Source organism: Boleophthalmus pectinirostris, unplaced genomic scaffold (genome assembly GCF_026225935.1).
Source record: "Boleophthalmus pectinirostris isolate CB_2022bp ecotype Guang Dong unplaced genomic scaffold, ASM2622593v1 HiC_scaffold_7, whole genome shotgun sequence".
Classification (NCBI taxonomy): domain Eukaryota; kingdom Metazoa; phylum Chordata; class Actinopteri; order Gobiiformes; family Gobiidae; genus Boleophthalmus; species Boleophthalmus pectinirostris.
The window spans coordinates 7,199,789-7,220,508 of record NW_026571473.1 but is presented as its reverse complement, the minus strand read 5'-3'; the positions used below and the strand labels follow the sequence as shown (position 1 = coordinate 7,220,508).

The window sequence follows — 20,720 nt, the reverse complement described above, 5'->3', positions numbered from 1 at the left end:
ACTTCCAGAACCATATTTCATCATCCTTAGTTGGTGCACTATATTTTTTTATTCTAAATTTTAAAAGCAAATATGTTAAAAATCACTCGATTAGTTGTACTCTGTACTTCTGCTGCTTAAGCTTTTGTTGTCTAATGTAAAGTGTTCTGTTGTCTAATGTAAATTGTGTATGTGTTTACAGAGGGGATCCCGCAGGTGTACTACTTCGGTCCGTGTGGTAAATATAACGCCATGGTCCTGGAGCTGCTGGGGCCCAGTCTAGAGGATCTGTTTGACCTCTGTGACCGCACCTTCTCCCTCAAGACCGTCCTCATGATCGCCATACAGCTGGTAAGAGCCCGCTTCTTCATAAGACTATATAGAAAAGCTCATCTCTACTCATCTAGGGTTGATACCTACTCTATTCTACACATCAGAAACTGCACATTAGGATTGTTAAAAAAATATGTTCTAAAACTAACATCTGAACTTTATTCTAATGTAAATCAGCATCAGTGGTGAACTAAATTGAACCTTTCTTGACCTTTCCTTGATCTTTATCAGAAACAACTATTATTTTGTACTGAAAATGACATTAAATTGTGCAAAAATATTCTTATTATAGTATGAAAATAGTTATATAGTATCAAACCTTTTCCTTAGTCTTATTTGAAATGCTACTGCAAATGCATTTCACACAGCTCCCCCTTGTATTACTTCATCTCATGATATTAAAACATTTAAAAGAATTCAAGGTTTGGGGTCTTTATATATCGACAGCCTAAAGAAGAAAATTCACATTCACACATTATTGCTTTCTTTAGTTCAGTGTTATAGATTTCTTTAAAGTTGTGTTGGTATTTGTCTGGACTAATAGACCAGAGCAATGGCAACCCTGAGGCAATAAACCAAGGTGAATTATTTTAGGATATATGTTGTTTTGGTTTTTGATTTATACTGTACAAACACTAACCTAACTCCTAACCTAACTGTTGTGACTTTACTAACCTTTTGCCCCTGTTGTTTTGATTCATCAAACAGATAACGCGGATGGAGTACGTCCACACTAAGAGCCTGATCTACAGAGACGTGAAGCCGGAGAACTTTCTGGTGGGACGACCGGGGAGCAAGAGGCAGCACACGATTCACATCATCGACTTTGGTTTGGCCAAAGAATACATCGACCCCGAGACCAAAAAACACATCCCCTACAGGGAGCACAAGAGTCTGACAGGGACTGCACGCTACATGAGCATCAACACACATCTGGGCAAAGGTCAGACCACTGCACTGTGATCTGTTTTTAAAGATAAAGTGATAACTGTGATTGTGTTTATAAAGATGGAGTGATAACTGTGGTCATGTTTATGAAGATCTACTGATTAAGTGTGACATTTACTATTATGGTCAAAGGAAAGAATAAACACAGTGAGGTTACTAAATCCATGACTGAATCCAGTTTACAAATCAACAGGCCTGGTTTTTTTCATGGTTGATGAGCTCTGCTGAAATTTAGAGGCTGATATGTAGAGCTGATTTTTATTTCCTCCAAATGATCTCATTTAAATTGACTACAAACTCACCCTCTGCCCTGTTTTACTATAACCTTGATGAGAAAACAGGGTTGTGCACATTTTGTGCAGTGTGCTTTTTATAAACAAATGTTTAATTAGGTTTTATGAGATTTTAACTTATTAAATGTGAATAGACAAACAAAATATTGAGCTTTACACATTTCCAAAACAAGCTACGAGTCCATGCGAACAGTGGGAGGAGATTAATTAGCAGTATTTCGTGTTACATCACGGCTGTTGTGGGAAGTCTATTTTTAGTAACAACCCTTGAAGGAATATTGGCAAAGCTGGCATCAACAAAAAACAATAAATGCTAGGCTAGTGCTAAAGTTACATCTCAAACATGCACCTAGGTCTGTAAGAGTTTTTCTTCTTGTTTTTGAATGCATTTTTTATTATGTATTTCAGAGCAAAGCAGAAGGGACGATTTGGAGGCACTGGGCCACATGTTTATGTACTTTCTTCGAGGTAGCCTTCCATGGCAGGGCCTAAAGGTATGCAATAATCACACAATCGCACATACATGCTGAAAGTAAAGGGGGAACACCTCTCAAAAACAATGATTGTTGCCATCTTATCTGGCAACACAGTCACAGGTGACCCATCGGTCCAGGAACAACCAGTATTTGCAAAATCATACAAATGACCATCGAAACAGTTTGAGTAAAAGAAAGAATAAAATCCAGTTAAACTAATAATATTGTTTTGAGCATTTTTACACCTGGATGAGTAAAAAATGTACTTGCATAGAATACTGTTGTGTTAATTACATTTTAGTGAAATGTGTCATACTTGAATCATTTTAGACCCTGTTAGTGAGTATTCGTATTGTGTGAATCAGTAGCTCAGTGCGTTTGATGGCAGTGCTCAGGTGCACACAGAAGACTCCATTTGCTGTGTGGGCGGCTGCTCTTGTTGGATTCATGTGGAGGACGAGAGGCGGCTCAGGCCAAAGCACCTACACAGAGCCTGACAGTGTACATCTCATAACATTTAGGTTTAACATGTGCTCGCGATACAAACATTTTACAGTAGGGCTGATTTGATTTTTCCTCATACTGATCAATGACAATCTTATTCTGTGTTATTAAAACCATAGACTGTATAAAGAAATTAATTAATGGAGTGTGGTTTCACCCATAGCGTTCGGCTTGAGTCAAATGAAGAACTTGAGATGCTTTTTTCAGACTAATCTAACAAAAGTGTGACAAAACTTTACTAATACAAATATTGGGTCTCTGCTTTCTCTACAGGTTTGTTTTGACAGTATATAAATAATAATTTGATTTCAATTATGAGCCAAATAACTGACGTTATGACAAATACCATAAAGTCAGATTATCTGTATTGATACTTTGCAGCTGATGTCATCAACATTCCTGGGGGTGTGATGCTAATTGTAGACACTACTTTGTCTGAAGCTCTGTTACTCAAGTTAGACTTTAATCTGAGCTTTGTTTTAACACAATCTGACTAGAAAGAAATGACTTAGCTGGAATTACAGCAGTCGAGCTGATTTGTGCTGTTAAACAAGTCTCTGTTTAATAACATTACAGTCAGAAGCCAGTCACTTTCAACTTTTTTATTGAAAATCAAACTAAACTTCTAAACAGGACCATGAACGCTCAGACTGATGACAAGCTCCTCTTCTTGAATTTTCACTTTCACTTAATATTTTTGGCAGTGTTTGCTAATGTGTGCATTGTGTCTCCATGATAACTTGTGAATATTCTGTCAGAAACACACAGGCAGAACACCCCCAGCTGCAAAGTATCAATTATAACAGAAAAAGCTGGATCTGTGCATCTCTACTCAATGCTTTCTTTCATTCAGCTACAACAACACTAGTCAGCACTTGTCATCAACATGTTATAATTGAACTGTTCCAGGAGAGGAGCCAGTTGGACTCATTTATGCACCAATGTGTACAGTGGTCTGTGTTGTACAACTATTTGTTCCTTATTCTGTAGCCAGTATAAAGCCTCAGTTTTATATAGTTATTTTTTTGTGTTTTTTATAAGTTTTTCTTATTAGCTAATTATTTAAGTTTTAGCAATTATCAATGTGCATCTAAGACCTTTCATGTTAGTGGTGATCAGTGTTGGGGATTTTACTTTAAAAAAGTAGTGTTTGTTACTCATTTCTTCTTTAGTAAGTAATCCCTTACTTTACTTAGTTATCTTCTATGGAAAGTAGTTTTTTCCATTACCCATTGCTTTGGTAATTTTTTGGTGGTAAACTTCATCTAAGGCTAAATACCGGCACGAGACTGATAGTCGACAAGTTCCGTAAGAGAAAGTTGATAAGAACTTTGAAGAGAGGGTTCAAGAGGACATGAAACCGTTAAGAGGTAATTGGGTGGAGTATGCGCAGTCCACCCGGGGGATTCAACTCGGCAGGCAAGGGATGACCACTCGGTACGGGAGGATCCCCTCTAGCGACCTCTCCCTGGGTGTTGCTGGCCCCCGCACTTCCTCCAAGGTGGTGTGCCAAGACCAGCTCTAGGTTGGCCAGGAAAGGCTCGAGGTGAAGGTGATACGATGGTCCGGCTGCGTGCTTTACATCTCCTCCTGCCTGGACCTCGCCTCTTCCCGGGGTCATGGGATCAGTGCCCGCTGCGCTCATGTACACAGAAAAGTAACGCTGCGCCGGATTGAGAAAGGAACAATATCAAAATTTTCAGTCGTAGCACGTTACACTATTTTTATCCGGGGAAAAAAAAGTAGTTACGTTACTGTAACGCCCAACACTTGTGGTGTTAGTCTGTCCATCTGTTTCAGAATGAGATGAAAAATTAGGTCTTTTCTCATAGCAATTAACAACTAAAAACCTCTTAAATGGTGAAAAGTCTTCAAAATGATTGTATAAATTGTATGTTATTCATTTATGTTTTACATAATACATGGTTTTAGCATCTGTTCGTCTATACAGTTGCTCTGGTTACATATGCTGATTATAGTGTTGCATGTGTGGGCTGTTAAATGCACTCTGTCACCATCAGTCATATAGAATTTATATGTTATACTGCTACTCTGTTGATGGCATAGGCCAGTATAGTGTTAGAACTCGCTGCTGGGCTGTTGTTGCTGTTTCAGAACATGGCTGAAGTCAGTATAATATAGAAGTGTTCAATATGACCTACACAATACAATACACAGAAGTGATTCAACTGCATTTTGCCAAGAAAAGGTTTAATCTTGCCTTACTTTTACAGATATAGAAACACAATGGCTCCTTAAAGCCTAACTCTGCTATATTTGAAAGAGTAGACACAGTTGAATTTAATAAAATGTTTAATTTATTAATAATTAGCATAAAACAAGGATTGTTTTTGTTTTTCCAGGGCCTAAAATGTTGCAGCAGCTGTTCAAAGTATCCTAGCATTGTTTTTCCCATAACTTATATTCTGATTTTGTGTTTTTCAGGCGGACACTTTGAAGGAGCGGTACCAGAAAATCGGGGACACCAAACGGGCCACACCAATAGAAGTTCTTTGTGAAAATTTCCCAGGTCTGTCTCTCCAGATGAGCCCCCCCCCAACCCTAATAAAGCTTTGTCCGAATCATATTTGACATATTCTTTGTTACAGAAGAAATGGCCACCTACCTGCGATATGTGAGAAGACTGGATTTCTTTGAGAAGCCGGATTACGACTACTTAAGGAAGCTCTTCACTGACCTCTTCGATAGAAACGGCTTTGTCTTTGATTATGAGTATGACTGGGTCGGCAAGTCACTAGTGAGTATCCTACACTGTTTTAATGTTTATTTACACGGCTTAAAAGGGACTGTACCTGAAGTTACCTGATTTTATCAAAGTAATATAGTTAAATTTGTCTTACCCCAGTACAGATAAATTGTAAAAGCAGCTCTTCGGGTCAAAATGAGACCCCTTTGTTCTATGTGCATCGAATTATAACGCTTTTTTTATAGACAGCAAACCAGGAAGTAAAGCAAGGCAAGGCAATGACAAGGAAACTCCGCTCTGGTCGCTGAAAGTTGTGAAACACACTTATAAAGTAATCTTGGTGAATAATTAGAATGCTCAAAAATGGATAGGAACAAAAGAAAATTTTGTACCACTACAAACCATTAAAAATTAACTGGTTCTGTTTTTAATTTTATATAACTGCAAAAATCAGGTACAGCACCTTTTTAAATATTATATTGTTATTGCTAATACCCTTATTTTATTTTGACAAACAACTGAGACTTTAGAGTAATCTTCTATCAAAGCTACTGCCAAAGTGGTTCATGTACACCAGCTCTGTTTTACAATTTTATGGCCGCCACACACTACAGGATTTTTTGGTCTTAAAAGAATTTTAAACATGCAACAAAAAGCGCACACCACAGACATGAGGAGAATCTTATGAGCTTGATCAGGTCAGCTGTTTCTTGTCTACAGTAAAACTACTCGCTTTGAAACTCTTAAGTGTTCAAAAGATCAGAGCACTGCACTTGTATCTAAAGTAGAAGTCAAAACTGTGTTATTATTATTTGTGAAATGTGGTGCAATACTTCAGATACATGAATTTTAAAGCACAAATGATTGGAGATAAAGTCCACAGGAAGTAGAGTTTATATCGCTAATCTGCAGCTTCACCTCGATCCGTGCGCTGTGTGAATGTAAACAGACACACATGAGGAACTACTCTCACCTTTTGACTTTCAAAGAACGCCTCAAACTGGATTAACAGCATTGTTTTGTGGACTGGATATCATTATTTGGGTTAGGGACAATTTCTATGGATAATGTGGATGAGATGCTGCACTTTAAATTTACCACTTTACAAGAGGTGAACAATAAAGTCTTCTCATTATTTTCGCTGTATCCTGAGTTTGTATGTTGCATCTCTGTGTCCGTCACCCCTCTGCCCCTGACGCTCTGTTTTATTGGCTGTTACCGTAGCGTTGCTGATGTTTGGTGGTTACGATTTGACACGGACACCATACACGAAGAGTGCAACTGCTTCAAAATTGTACACAAAGACAAAAAGTCTGGTCACGCCTTTCCGAACTCGGGGAAAAGAAATTGCAACCAAAATCGGGCAAATTCTCCTGTAGTGTGTGTGACTAGTCAGGATGGCCATGTACTGATAAACAATACACCCAAAAAAGGAATTATACATCGCATTCTGTTATCAAACTCTCACGATACTAAAATGGCAAACTCGATTACGACACTAGGAATAGTTTAGACATCAGAATAGTCATTTTCAACATTAAATCGTAGTGCTTTCTTTAATTACCATGTGTTTTTTTATCTGTGTAATCGATCAGTTGTTTAAAGTGGTCCATGAGTGTATACTAGTCTATGTGGGCCATCTTTAATAAATATTTATAGAAACGTATTATAATTAACTTGCAACTTACAGTATTTTGCTCTGGAAATAAATAATAGTGAATACATTTATGAGCATTATTTGTCTGTTTTGTGGCATGTTAGAAATCTGTTTATTGTAATTACTGTACAGTTTATCCGCCACATAAGCTACAGTTGTGAAGCCCATTGTTCGATTGTCCAGAGGAGCCTTCATGTTAAACAAACGCAGACAAAGGCGGAGGAAGAGGAAGGATGTGATGAAATAAGTTTAACACCTGTGTCTGTGTTTCCTTTAGCCCACTCCTATAGGCCCCATCCCCAGTGACACGCCCGTCCAGCCCAGCAGAGACAAAGCACAGCAGCAGACCAAAAACCCGGTCAGTACGCACACAACACACACACACACACACACACAGAATATGCACGCTACATTTATCACTTCATTCATTAAGACACAAGCATTGCCCATCCCGGAGCAGCCTCCTCTCCTCATGTGTCCGCTGTGAGCACCTTACCAGAAAACAAGTCCTGTTCCATCGCAAGGGCTGCTTCACTCAATAATACATTTAAATTCAATCATGTTTGGAAAAATACATTCAAGGATTCCAGCTTTCTATTATGCAACATTTTGAGCTTTTTCCATACAAAATATCTAATATTTAACAGAAACGTGCACTCTCCTTAAAGGTACAGTGTGTAACTTTTCCACCAACAGCTTGTCTCCATGGAGCTGTTATTGTTTTGCCTGGAATGTTCCACTGTAAAGCATTAAGCTCCTCTGTGTCTATGAGCAGAAACGAAACTAGGCCAAGATACAGGTCACAAATTTAAAAAAGAATGTCAGTTTTTCTTGGTATTTTAAAGCAATAAAACATCTGTAATGGAATAAATGCAAAATAGACACGTTTAATACTCTACTGTGGAACATTTCAGGCAAATAATCGCATCCTTGCAGAAACAAACAGGTGGTGAACCCTCTACCAGAAAACTTACACAGTGCACCTTTAAGGATTACACACACATTGAAAGGGGTTTAAAAATTTAAATATTTGAACATATGTACAGGAGAGAAAATCAGAACACACTATTATGAAGAAAGAGAAGGGAGTAAAGTCTTAAAAGTATTAGTAGTATTAAAATAATTCAAACATGCTGAAAATATTTTAGAATTATATACGTACAAATCTAAAGAAGTCTCATATTTGGTATCACAGGTCTTGAATAATGTTAGAACTTTTGCCCAACAAACTAGGGATGTAATAATAACGTGAATATCGTATCGTGATATCGTATCATCGAAGTTCTTACATTAATATCGTGGACCATCACAATATATCAAGTCTCTTTGCTTAAATTTAAAGTTATGGTGCAGCAATAGCTAAAAAAAGACAGAGGGAACTACACAGACCATGATCCTTTGCTCCATTTCAGTGTAGACTACAAGAAGAAATAACAGTTCTTTTAACAGCACTTTTAAATTTTAGTTCATTGGATTAAGTCTTGTCAAGGCATTTTAAGAGGAAAAAGTAGCATATTAACAGTTTTGCCTCCACAAAATATCACAATAAATATCGTACCATGAGATGTATATCGTGAAAATATTGTACCAAGAGATTTGGATATTGTTACATCCCTAATCATGAGCCTCCCCACCATATCATGAGCTTTTCCACGATATTGCAATCGTTACTCTATCGTATCATGAGACTTGATATCGTTACACCCCTAAAATTAACAATTCAAGACAAATTGTGATATCTTTTGAATTGTCAACCATCCTCAAAATGGTGCCATGTAACAGGAAGCGTGTAAAACTAGAGTAAAGTGATCCCAGGCCTAAATGAAATACGATTGCTGCACATATGGCAACCAATTAACACTTTGTCACAAGATTTTAAAAAATATAACACATTTCTTACACCTCTCATTTCTCCTTCTCCGGAGTGGGAAGGGTCGAATACTATTATAGGTTGCTAGTTTATTCTACACCCGTTATAAATAACAGATATCTCTTCAAATAAATACTTGTACATGTCCTCCGTAGTATATTTAAACGAGCAACCTGGCAACCTCACTGTAGTCTCTGTTGTCACGGCGATCAAACTGCAGCTCTAGCTTTAATTTATTCTTCACACCTTTTCACTCTGAATCCCAGTCACTGCTGCATGAGTGGAAAATGCTAATTGCTTCAGTTCATACAACCGATGATGAGATCTACATGTACAGGGTTGTAGAGTAGTACATGTTAGCGGATTAAAGGGCCCATACGACACTATTTTATCACTATTATTGTTATTATTTTATGATCTATGTTATAATGTTTCCTCATCACAAACAGACCTGGAGTTGTGTTTTGTTTCATTCACACACGTTCAACACGCAAACCCTGCAGAATTAGGCTGAATTCCTATCTGAAATAAAAATGACTTTGTTCCACCTTGTGATGTCGTGCGGGAATACAGAAGTGCTGCTGTGTTTTTATACTCCATACGCCTTTATTAGAACTGTTTTTATTTTTACAATTTCAGCCCTGGATCTGACATTTACAATGTTTACATGAGAGCTTTAATTCCAAATAAAAATAATTTAATTCTGAATAAAAATTAATTGCACTTTGAAAAGACGATGTAAACACTTACACAAAAAGTGTAAGCGTGTGGTTTATTCCGATTTTAAAACCAAATTAATTTATTCCTTGATCTGGTAAACGTTTAGTCTTCTTACAAATTATCCCAGTCATTCAGCGCATGCTCGTTGGGTCGACCTTCTGACGCGATCTGGACGATCCAGCTCCACCAGTCCTGGCTTCCGACTTTCATCCATTGCTCTTTGGATTTGTGAGTGGGATGTGGGAGTGGGCTGAGGTAGAGCAACTGTTGACTAAGTTTGTCTTCTTCCTCCCTTCTCCGACACTCTTCCCTTCTCCTCCTCAACTGACAGACATAAAGCGTGATGAGAGCGCAATTATCATCAGACCGACTGCGAAAAAAGTTTGGATCATGTTTGAGTCTGTGGTGTAACGACAAAGCCGGTAGCAGCTGAAGTGTGTGTTTTCTTCCAGTTGATGTAAATACGTTCATGTCCCTGTCCAATCAGAACTCTTCCAGACCTTCAGACATTGAGCGGAATTAAATAAAGACGATTTAACGTGTTTTCTATGTAAACCTCAACTCAGAATTATTATTTCCATGTAAAATCGAAGGAGAATATTTTAATTCCAAACTATTTAATTCAGAACAATTAAGTTGGAATTAGAAAACATCATGTAAATGTGGCCATTCTCTGTTGAACTAAAGGTAAAAGGTAGAGGTTAACTTTTCATGACATCACAAGGTGGCACTCAGCATTTTGAGCTTTGGAGATAAACAAACTAATAATGCAGGATTACTCAAAAATGTGTGAATGAAACAAAGCATAACTCCAGGTCTGTTTTTGAGGATGTAATGATGTTCTAACATGGCTTAAAGCTCACAAGAGTCAATTTCTCATAGTATAGGACCTTTAAATCACAAAGTATGTCACGATACGATATAGTATTGATTCATAGGACTCACAGTGCAATGTTTGGTAATGTTAGAATACATGCTGTAAGTCTGGCACTGATAATTGCTTTCACTCTTATAACAAATTCTAACGAATAGTCAAGTGATTGTTTGAAAATATTTAGCACCGTTTAGCAAAACAGGACGTTCAGGAATAGTTCATCCCGTAATCACATACTCCTTATATGTTCCTATTGTCTCACAGGGAGTGACACAGTTGTGGTGTATTGGTACTTTGCAGCTGATGTCATTAACATTGTAATGCTAACTGCGGGCACTGCTCTGTCTTCAATTAAGATGTTACCAAAGTTAGACTTTAATCTGACCATAAAGAACAGACTTAGCCTGGACTACATCATGTGAGCTGATGTGTGCTGTTAAACAAGTTCCTCTCAGTTGAAATTACAGTCACAAATTAGCCAGCATTAGTCAACAGTTTTCAGCCGCTCTCACCTTCTCTGTTGAAAATCAAATACCTAATCAGGACCATCAACAGTTGTATTGATCAGAGGCTGCTGAAAATTAGTTTTTTGTTGTTTTTTTTCCTAGAGTTTTCAGACTTTTTTGTCTGTGATTGCTAACGTGTGCATCCCGTCACCATAGTAACTGCTGAACATTTTGCAGTAAAAATGCATGTAGACCTGGGCATTGCACAGCTCCCGGGCCACATACAGACCTTTGGCTGACTGACCGGCCCATTTAAGCTCATTTGGAATTACAAAATAAACAGATTTGCTTTTATTTTATAGGTATTTTTTAATGACATTTTTTGTAAGGCAACCTCACTTTTTCATTGCTTAGTCATAACTAGGGATGTAACAAAAACTGAAATATCATGATATCGTATTGTCAGAAGTAATCAATATTTAGTCAATATCTGTAGAGCTTTTACAATATATCAAATTATAAGTTTGCTTAAATGCATTGTTTTTTAGTAGGAACAGCTAATAAACATAGGGAACTACGTTTCCCATGATTCATTTCAGCACAGACAACATGAAGAAATATGTTTTTTACTTGAATTCTTTAGATTCTGACAGTAATAATTCACACCACATTCTTGTCAAGGTCAAAAGCAAAAAAGCATCCTATCTAGAATTATATTTGCCAGTCCAAAATTTTGCAAATTGAGATGTATATCGTGATAATATCGTACTGAGAGATTTGGATATCGTTACATCCCTAGTCATAACATAAACTCTTCCCAGTCTCACCAATTTGTCTAAACAATGCTATTTACTGCTTTTTATAAAGAAATACAATTAATAATATGCAGAATTGAGTTAAGCATTTTGGCCCGGCCCTCCACAATATTTTCTGTTTCTCATGTTGCCCCATGGAAAAAACAATTGCCCACACCTGATGCCCAGTGTGATGTCACTGCAAAGTATCAATACATTTAACAATATTCACTAGCCCATTTAAATGATAACCCAACACTCTCAGATCTCCACATGCAGTATCACAGTATAAACCCTGTGTCCTCTGATGTTTCCTGTAAAACCGCATGTCCAAATGCATTAGTTTTATGAGCGACCTGTGACTCTGGACTCTGGACTCTTTTATGGCTCCTCCATTTTACACTTTGATTGGTTTGGTAAGAACACGCCACAGAACACGCCCCGCCTTCACTTACTGTACAATGAAATCAACACATCCTGGTTCAACACTAAAGATAAAAGACACACACTGCTCTATATTTATGTACTAGACTATGTACTAGGGCTGTCAGAAGTATCGGAAATCAGACACTAATCCATACTAAATCTAGATCCTCATTTGAGCAGGTATCAATACTAAAAAAGTCACATTCACAGGACAGAAATGAAGCTTTTCTGAATATATATAGAATGATCTTGAGCTGTATAAGATCACATAGATTAGTATACACCCATGGACCATTATGGAACCTACCTGGACCACTGAGAGATTACACAGATATAAGAGCACATGGGAATATAAAAGAAAGTACTTTTGAGTCTATTTATCAGTATTGAAATCAAGTTTAAAATTTTAGTATCATGACATCACAGTGGCTGACGCAATAATCAGTAACCTACCAGTAAATATATTATATCCAGGGAAGTACAATTAAAGGGCTCATATTATGCTATTTTCTGATTAATTTTATTTATAATGTTGTTTCCTCATCACAAACATACCTGAAGTTGTGTTTTGTTTCATTTGCACATGATTAACACTCAAATCCTGCAATTTTAGGCTGAGTGCTTTTCATTTTTAGCAATTTTCAACCCTGGAATTGCCTGTCTCTACTGAAGTAAAGTAAAGTAAAATGTAGCTGTTAACTTGAAAACTACCACTTCATGACATCACAAGATAGAACAGAGCATTTTGAGCTTTGGAGATTTAGACAGACTAATAATGCAGGATTACTCAAACATGCATGAATGAAACAAAACACAACTCCAGGTCTGTTTTTGAGGAGGTAACAACATTATAACATGACTTAAAAGATTATAAGAGTCAATTTTGTGTAATACAGGACCTTTAAACATCAACATCATTTACTGTTATTAAATCCACGTGAGCTCTCTGTTGGGTTATAAATATGGGCAGGTACGATTTACGGATTGGGCTGTTGACGCGTGACGCGTAATTGGCTGAAGTTCAAATCAAGCGCCTAATATGGGAATAATCTCGAGTCCATTGTCCAGTTGGCGTAACAGCAGTGACGTGGTTTCATGAGAACTATTATAGCATTAAGCATCTCATTTCTCCTAACTTGTTGTCTATAAAAGAATTTAGGATTGTGAATGTAAAAAGAAGAAATAAAATCATTGTGTTTTCAAATGCAAAAATATGTTTAAATTATATAAAGAAATTATGATATAATGTTGTTTCCTTCCCAAAAATGTTTATCACACAAATCCTGCATATTTAGGCTGAGTTCTTCTCTCAAACAGAAAACACTGTTCCACCTCCACTGTGTTTTTAAACTTCATACACCTTCACGAGAATCATCTGGATCATTTCAGCTAGTGCTGCTCGATTATGGAAAAAAAAAATCATTATTATGATTATTTTGGACAATATTGAAATCACAATTATTGAAACAATAATTTTTTTAGTTGCACAATGCATTTATTCAATGCATTTATTCAGCATTTCTCTCGTTCAAAAAATCTAAACAAAAAACAAACTAACTGTGTTATTGAAAATTTACGCAAAACTTTTAAATTAAAAAATAAATAATAAATACAGGCTACTAGGGATGTAACAATAACCACAATATTGTGATATCGTATCGTCAAAGTTCTCACAATAATATCATGGACCATCACAATATATCGAATTACAAGTCTCTTTGCTTAAATTAAGAGTTGTGGTGCAGCAACAGCTAGAAAAAACAGAGGGAACTACATAGACCATGATCCTTTGCTCCATTTTTCAGTGCAGACTACAAGAAGAAATAACAGTTCTGAGCACTTTTAAGTCTTAGTTCTTTGGATTAAGTCTTGTCAAGGCATTTTAAGAGAAAAAAGTTGAATATTCACAGTTTTGTTTGCCTCCACACAATATTGCAATAAATATTACTGTGAGATGTACATCATGAAAATATCGTTCTGAGAAATTTGGATATTGTTACATCCCTAATTGTGAGCCTCCCCACCATATCGTGAACTTTCCCACGATATCATACCTTGAGGTTCATACTGTGACAATATCGTATTGTGAGACTTGGATATCCTTACACCCCTATTGGCTACAAATCTGTACTTTAAAGCAGTTTTGTGATGTATAAAACATAAATGAATAAAATATACTTTGAACATGAAATAAGGCATAGAAAAACATAAATATGTCCAAAATAAACTATACTGTTCTACAATTTATATATTTAAAAAATAAAATAAATATATTTATTTATATAAAAAAATATCCCAAAATAACCTTTGTTAAGCTTTAAATCGTTTCAACTCAATTATATGAGTTTGGAGATTGTTTGACACACAAATCGAAATCGATATCAAAATGAATTATTGATTTATTGCACAACCTTAATTTCAACCCTGGAATTGCCAATCTCTACTGAGCAAAAGGTAAAAAGTAGCAGTTAAATTGAAAACCACCACTACATGACATCACAAAGTGGAACAGAACACGATGAGCTTTGGAGATGTAGACCGACTAATAATGCAGGATTACTCAAACGTGTGTCTGTTTTTGATGAGATAACAACATTATAACACGACTTAAATCTCTCACGAGTCAATTTTGTGTAATGTAGAACCTTTCAAAAGTAATATTAAAGCTATTACCCTTTTTTATCTCGGATTGAATCATATCAACAAGCTTAAATCCATTTACTGCTGTCTTGTGATTGGTTAATACGATATTTACTCTTCTGGACTAAAGTTTCTGATAAAATGCTCATAATGTACAGGTAGGCCACTCCTCGCACTGTTCCTTTAAATGTTTTTAAGCAATTTAAAGTGGACCTGAGTTGTTTTCCGTCCTTCCTGCATGATGTGTTGATCTATGCTTACACTACGATAATTTTTGCTCCCCTCTTCCTCCTCTTATTAACATAGTCTGTCTTAACAAGCCTGCTTCTGCTTGGGAAATGTCTTCTATAATTTTTTATTCTTTTTGTTTCTTTTCTTTTTCTTTTTTTTTACACCAATCCACCCTCTCCTCTCCCTCCTCCTCCTCCTCACCACCTCTTCCTCACCTCCTCCTCCTCTCCCTCACACTGGCTCTGTCCCTTATTTTTGTTTTGTTTTGCACTTTTTGCGTGAAGTCGCCAGAGCCCAAAGGAAGCGAGTCTCAGCCCACCCCAGTGACCACTAAGGAGACTTTGGGGTCCCACCTCACAGCTGAGCGCTTGGGGGGCTCTGTACAGGTACCTGCTGCTAATGCTAATGCTAAATGCTAACTGCTGGAGATTAGTGCATGCTGCTTTAATAGTATGTTTTATTTATTTTTATTTGTTCTTTTTGCTTGTGTTGGTTTTTGGTTCCCCTCTCACACTGACTGTACACACACTGCCTGCCTCGGTCTTCGCATCTCCTCGCCCCCAAACAGTCGACGTCAGAAGCTTTTATTTTCGCTCAAATTAAAGCTGCACTATGTAACTTTTCACGCGGAGGGTCCACCGTTTGCTTGTTGTCTCCGTGGAGATATTATAGCTTGAAATGTTCCACAGAATGGCATTAAACATATCATAACATAAGAAGCAACAGATAGAATACGTTTTTGTTTTTTTTGTTTTTTAAACAACTAAGATTATTTAATGCGATACTGTGGAACATTTTCGGCATTTCAGCTCCGTGGAAACAAGCAGGCGGCCGGGCCATCATCAGAAAAGTTCCAGAATGCACCTTTAAAGCTTCAAATGCCTGGCTGCTCAGAGAAAGGCTCTAATAAGGAGATTATAGCGAGATTACAGCAGCAATAAAACCAAGTAGTGGTAGTAAAAGTGACAGTCTTTTATTTCTTTATTGTTTCTTTACAGGATCTAGTAGTTATCAAAAACATCATAAAAAAATGAAACGCAATTCTCCCACCTTCACATGCATGTCTGTATATAGGTCTGTCATCTTTAATATAAGAAATTAAAGGTGGACTGTGTAACTTTTCTGTTTAAGTATCCACCATTTGGTTATCTCCAGTCCGTAGAGATGTTTTAATGTTTTTCAAGGACTGAAATAACTGAAATAAACACAAGATAGTTTAATACCATACTGTGTAACATTCCAGGCAAAGCTGTAACATCTCCATGGCGACAAGCAGCTGGCGGACCTCACAAAGTTACACAGTGCGCTTTTAAATTATCCATATAGTCTAGATAGGATAGACATATACATATTTTTTATTTTTTTCAAATTAATTTACAAACCTTTATTATACTGTTGTTCTAACATATTCTTCCCACCGTGTAAATGAACCTTGGCAATTAACAAGAATAATTTATAGTACATTTTTCATACACTTTTGCCTTGGATTTAAACAGGCTTTCACTGAGAGGTAAAACTGTCAAGGCTCAAATACGCCCCCTTGTGTTGGATGACGGGGTTTGCTCTTTAAACTTTGGGTTACAGCAGTTGTTTTTTTGTTTTGTTTTCTGGGATAAAGGTGGGAGACTGAGAGTTAATTATACACAATGCTGTACAAAGGTTTCTGGCAGATTGAAAGACAGATATGATGTCAAATAATACAAAAGTAAGGCGAGGCACTGCAGGTGGATCGGAAAAAATCTTAAACAAACTGGAGATATCAATTTGACAATCTCTGTAGTTTACTCAGTGTATTCTAAGTTTTATTTTTATATCAAAATAAGATCATTTATGTGTAAAATTGACCAAAACCCCACATATTTGGGGTATTTAAATCTCAAAAATTGATAGAGCTTTTTTTTTCTTTTTTCTTTTTTTCTTTTTTGGCATTTTAAATACAACAACAAAAATTACAGGATTTTACATAACGTTTGAAGTAAATTAGATCTGTAAATTATTGATAAAGATGTAATTTTGTCCAGTTTTAAGGAGTGATTGTTATGTCCCTATGTGAGAAAAGCATTTTGAGAATATAACCTTTGAATTAACAGTGTTTTATATAAATCTGTGGATGCAAGTGAATTAAAGGGTGTAATAAAACCTCTTCAGGTGCAAATTGGCCCCTGCTGTGGTTTTTCTATATGAAAGCTTATATCTAAAGAGAGCAAAATGACAACAGAAAATGAGTTCCGTCTGCAGTGTCTCGCTGTAGTCCGAGTACAGCTCTTTAAACCCTGCCTTTGCACAGTACTGTATATATTCTACTGTTTTACCATTTATTTTTTATATGTATTCATATAGAATTGTCTGTAAATATTTTGCCTTTGTTTCGGTGCAGGTGATGAGCTCCACAAACGGAGAGCTGAACACAGATGACGCGGTACACTCCAACGCCCCCATCACCGCGGCAACAGAGGTCGAGGTGGCAGACGAAACCAAGTACGAAACCACAATGTAAAACTCACTCCTCTGGATTCAATCACACAATTTTACTGTTTTAAGAGATTTAATAGATCAGTGTTCTCAAACTGCCTCTGGTGGTTTGCAGAAAAGTTACTTACTGCAGCTTTAGGTTCTGCCAGTGCCAGTGCCAAAGACTAGGAGATGTCACGATTTGGAGTCCTTTGGCCCTTGAGCCTGAACCACAAGTCAAGTCTCTGCCAGTTAGAAAGTCATAAGTCAGGGCCAGTGGTCCCCAACCCTAAGGTTGGAGGATCGATTCCCACTCAGACCAAGTTCTGTGTCCTTAGGCAAGACACTTCTCTCACATTGCCTACTATGAATGTGTGTTGTGGTGGTCATAGCCATAAACAGCTCAGATTGACGGCCTCGCTTCAATAGTAGCTTAGTACCACCAATGAATGTCATGAGTCATACATTTTAGTTTAGTTTAGTCTTCAGTCACATTAATGACTTGAGTATTACATCTCTGATGAATGGAATCATTAGAGATTTATGGACACGCCAATCAAGGTTTTATCAATATCTGCTGATACCCATTATCAACCGATACTAGGGCAGGGACTGAAAATAACATTTATTTCCTTTAAACACAAACAGCATAAGGTAAAATATTATCCAAGTATGTTTTGTAACTATAATTCAAGTTAAACATTATGAGATGTTTTTGGACAGTACTGGACAGTAAATCACTATATATATTATAACATGGGATATCGTCTGAAACCAAAATGTTCAATATCGGTGCTGTTGTCTGATACCAATAAAATATTCCAGTATTTTTCAACTGTAGTGGGTTAGGACAAGTGGTATGCAGAAATGTTGAGCTACGTTTTGGCCGCCTCTTTTAAAAATCAATATTTCCACTACATAAATTTGTCACTCATACATTTTTTTCTCTTCAAATTTCTGTCTATTAAAATCTGACTTCCTCCATTTTTTAGGTGCTGTTGTTTCTTCAAGAGGAGAAAGAGGAAAGCTCTGCAGAGGCACAAATGAAGCTTGGAACTTGAATTGTTGTGGTCACTGTCGCGTTTTAAATGGAAGCAACTACACCCCCCCCACCCCACCCCTCACCGCCACCACCACCAAACCCACCCCAGCAACCTGCCCCCAGACACCCCACCTGCCCCTCCTCCTGCCACGTTCACCCCTGTGCGCGCTCTCTCTCTCTAAAGGAATGTTGAGGTCCTCTTTGACTCCACAACAGACTTTGATTCCTTTTGAAAAACTTTATTACTACAAATGTGGGGGAGTGACGATTTAAAGCTGTAAAACCTACAAAACTATGTGGCGTGAAAATGACAAAGTTGTATTTAGATTCCATAACGGACTTGTATTGTTCAGGGCAAATGCGAGTGAATGGAAAACACTCCTAAAGTAACTGGGTACCACTTTACAGTCAGTCTGCTTTTATTTACAGTTGAAAATGGGATCATTATTTGGTATTTTTAGGTCTTAAACATAATATAAATGATTTAAAGCGGCAGTGGTGGTCTGTTGCTGATCCAATTATGTGATTTTAGTTTTACTAGCTGGAAAAATATAAGAAATGACATCGATTTTACACTTTAATTTCATGATTTGCGCGGAAAATATTGATTACAGGGTTCGGAATACCTTTTTTGAATTTTAAGCAAATTTTGCCTCTTACCCAGCTTTACATTTATTTATTTCCACAAATAGAAGTGCAAACTGAGCCATGTCCTTGAATACTGGTAAATAAAAAGATGGTTTAGCTGTAGAATCTGGCAACCCAAATCAAAAGAGCTCATTCTGCTTTCTGATTGAAACGAAATTTAAAAGTAAAAAAACGCTTTCATTATTTAAGAGTCCGATATGACGAAATTATAAAAAAATATATATAAATAGTTTTTCTTGTAGTGATTCAGTTTTATTTTATCTTATTAAAAAAGACCCCAGTTGATCTTGGACAAATAGAAATGACTGAATCTTGATTAAAATTCAAAAATCAGTTTCATAGCCCTAATTTAAGGTTTGAAGTTGTGAATAAAACAACATTTTTCAGTTTCATTAAAAACAATCCATGCGTTTCAGAATGATTAAAAGTTAGGACTGTTGCCATGAAGATTAACAGTTCAAAACCAAATATTGTATCTTTTGAAATGGTTTGAACGGTCCTCAAAATGGCGCGCTTTTTCCTGTTAAAGCAGTACAGAGAACCATGGCCACGTCGTACTAATGTATTAATAAATAAGCATTAATCCTACCTAAGAATTTCAAAATAAAATGCATTTCCTGGCCGTTTTAACCAGAGAATAAGAGTAGACCTTTGTTAAAGTGGTACCTGGTGTTTTTATTTTGTTGATTAACTTCCTTGGTGTGGGATCAAGAGTGGAGAGATGGATCTGTTCAAATTTTGAGGATTTTTATGTCATTTTTGTTTTCGTTTTTTTGTAAATTCAATCCTCAGTTTTCAAAAAAAATCCCTTAAAGGTGCACTCTGTAGCTTTTGGTTGGGGGTCCGTCACCTGCTCGTTTCTGTGGAGATGTCACGGCTCTACCTAACATTTATTCAATTCAAAGCTCAAAAATACCTAGAAAAACAAACATTCTGACTGTGAACGGGGTCGCCTCTCCACAGATCTGACCTGTAACTTGGTCTGGTTTGGTCTCTATGAAGATAGAATGGTTTATTACCGCAGACAAAGCAATAACATCTCCACGGAAACAAGCATTTGACAAACGTTCCAGCAGAAAAGTTACACAACGCACCTTTAACTGAAAACTTATTTTTATGGCGTAGTGTTTTTGGACAATTTTGCTCCTTGGATTGGAATTTTTCGTCTGTTAATATGGCGTTTGTAGCACAGTCTCTGGCCTCAGGTACTGTGTATGAAGATCAAGAAGAACTGATAATTAAGCTCTCTTACTATTATATTATTATTATTATTGCACTTTTGGAGAAAAATACACAGAAATACATTGACAGTGGATGTTTAGGTTTGAAATTAACAATTATGGAAATGACTTAATAAAGACTGACCTAGGATGAGTCTTCACAACGCTTATGTATCTGAGTTACAGCCGAATAATGTGGAGTTACATGGAGAAAAAACGATATGTCTTTCATTTTTTTATTTCTTACATCAAAATAATTTACCAGGAAATCATAGTTTGTGCCTTTCTAAGTAAAATGTTTAAAGCTCTTTGCTCTGTGGTGTTTTCTGTGATACGTGTGAATGTGGAGCTACAATTGTGTTTGGGTTCTTTATAACTTTATGAGTTAAAACATAGTCACTGTTTTTGAAAGAAATCTCCAAACTTATATCTACAAATGTTGAACCTTATCATTATTTGTT

The 20,720-nt window shown here is 36.7% G+C and overlaps 1 protein-coding gene across 7 annotated transcripts in view; it reads left to right on the top strand.

The window, feature by feature from the left end:
- The window catches only part of csnk1g2b (casein kinase 1, gamma 2b), a 36,798-nt gene extending 16,231 nt beyond the window's left edge, over nucleotides 1–20,567 (top strand). Inside the window, exons 2-10 of one of the 7 annotated variants that reach the window (XM_020933345.2) lie at nucleotides 182–330; nucleotides 1,021–1,255; nucleotides 1,962–2,047; nucleotides 4,979–5,063; nucleotides 5,146–5,291; nucleotides 7,175–7,255; nucleotides 15,183–15,284; nucleotides 17,276–17,376; nucleotides 18,342–20,567. In XM_020933345.2, the coding sequence (XP_020789004.2) occupies nucleotides 232–330; nucleotides 1,021–1,255; nucleotides 1,962–2,047; nucleotides 4,979–5,063; nucleotides 5,146–5,291; nucleotides 7,175–7,255; nucleotides 15,183–15,284; nucleotides 17,276–17,376; nucleotides 18,342–18,396 (990 nt within the window). In that variant the 5' untranslated portion in view covers nucleotides 182–231 and the 3' untranslated portion in view covers nucleotides 18,397–20,567. Of the gene's footprint in view, nucleotides 1–181; nucleotides 331–1,020; nucleotides 1,256–1,961; nucleotides 2,048–4,978; nucleotides 5,064–5,142; nucleotides 5,292–7,174; nucleotides 7,256–15,182; nucleotides 15,285–17,275; nucleotides 17,392–18,341 lie in introns of all 7 variants that reach the window. The other 6 variants (XM_020933340.2, XM_020933341.2, XM_020933338.2 and 3 more) reach the window with 6 other exon arrangements.
- Nucleotides 20,568–20,720: the final 153 nt, after the last annotated feature.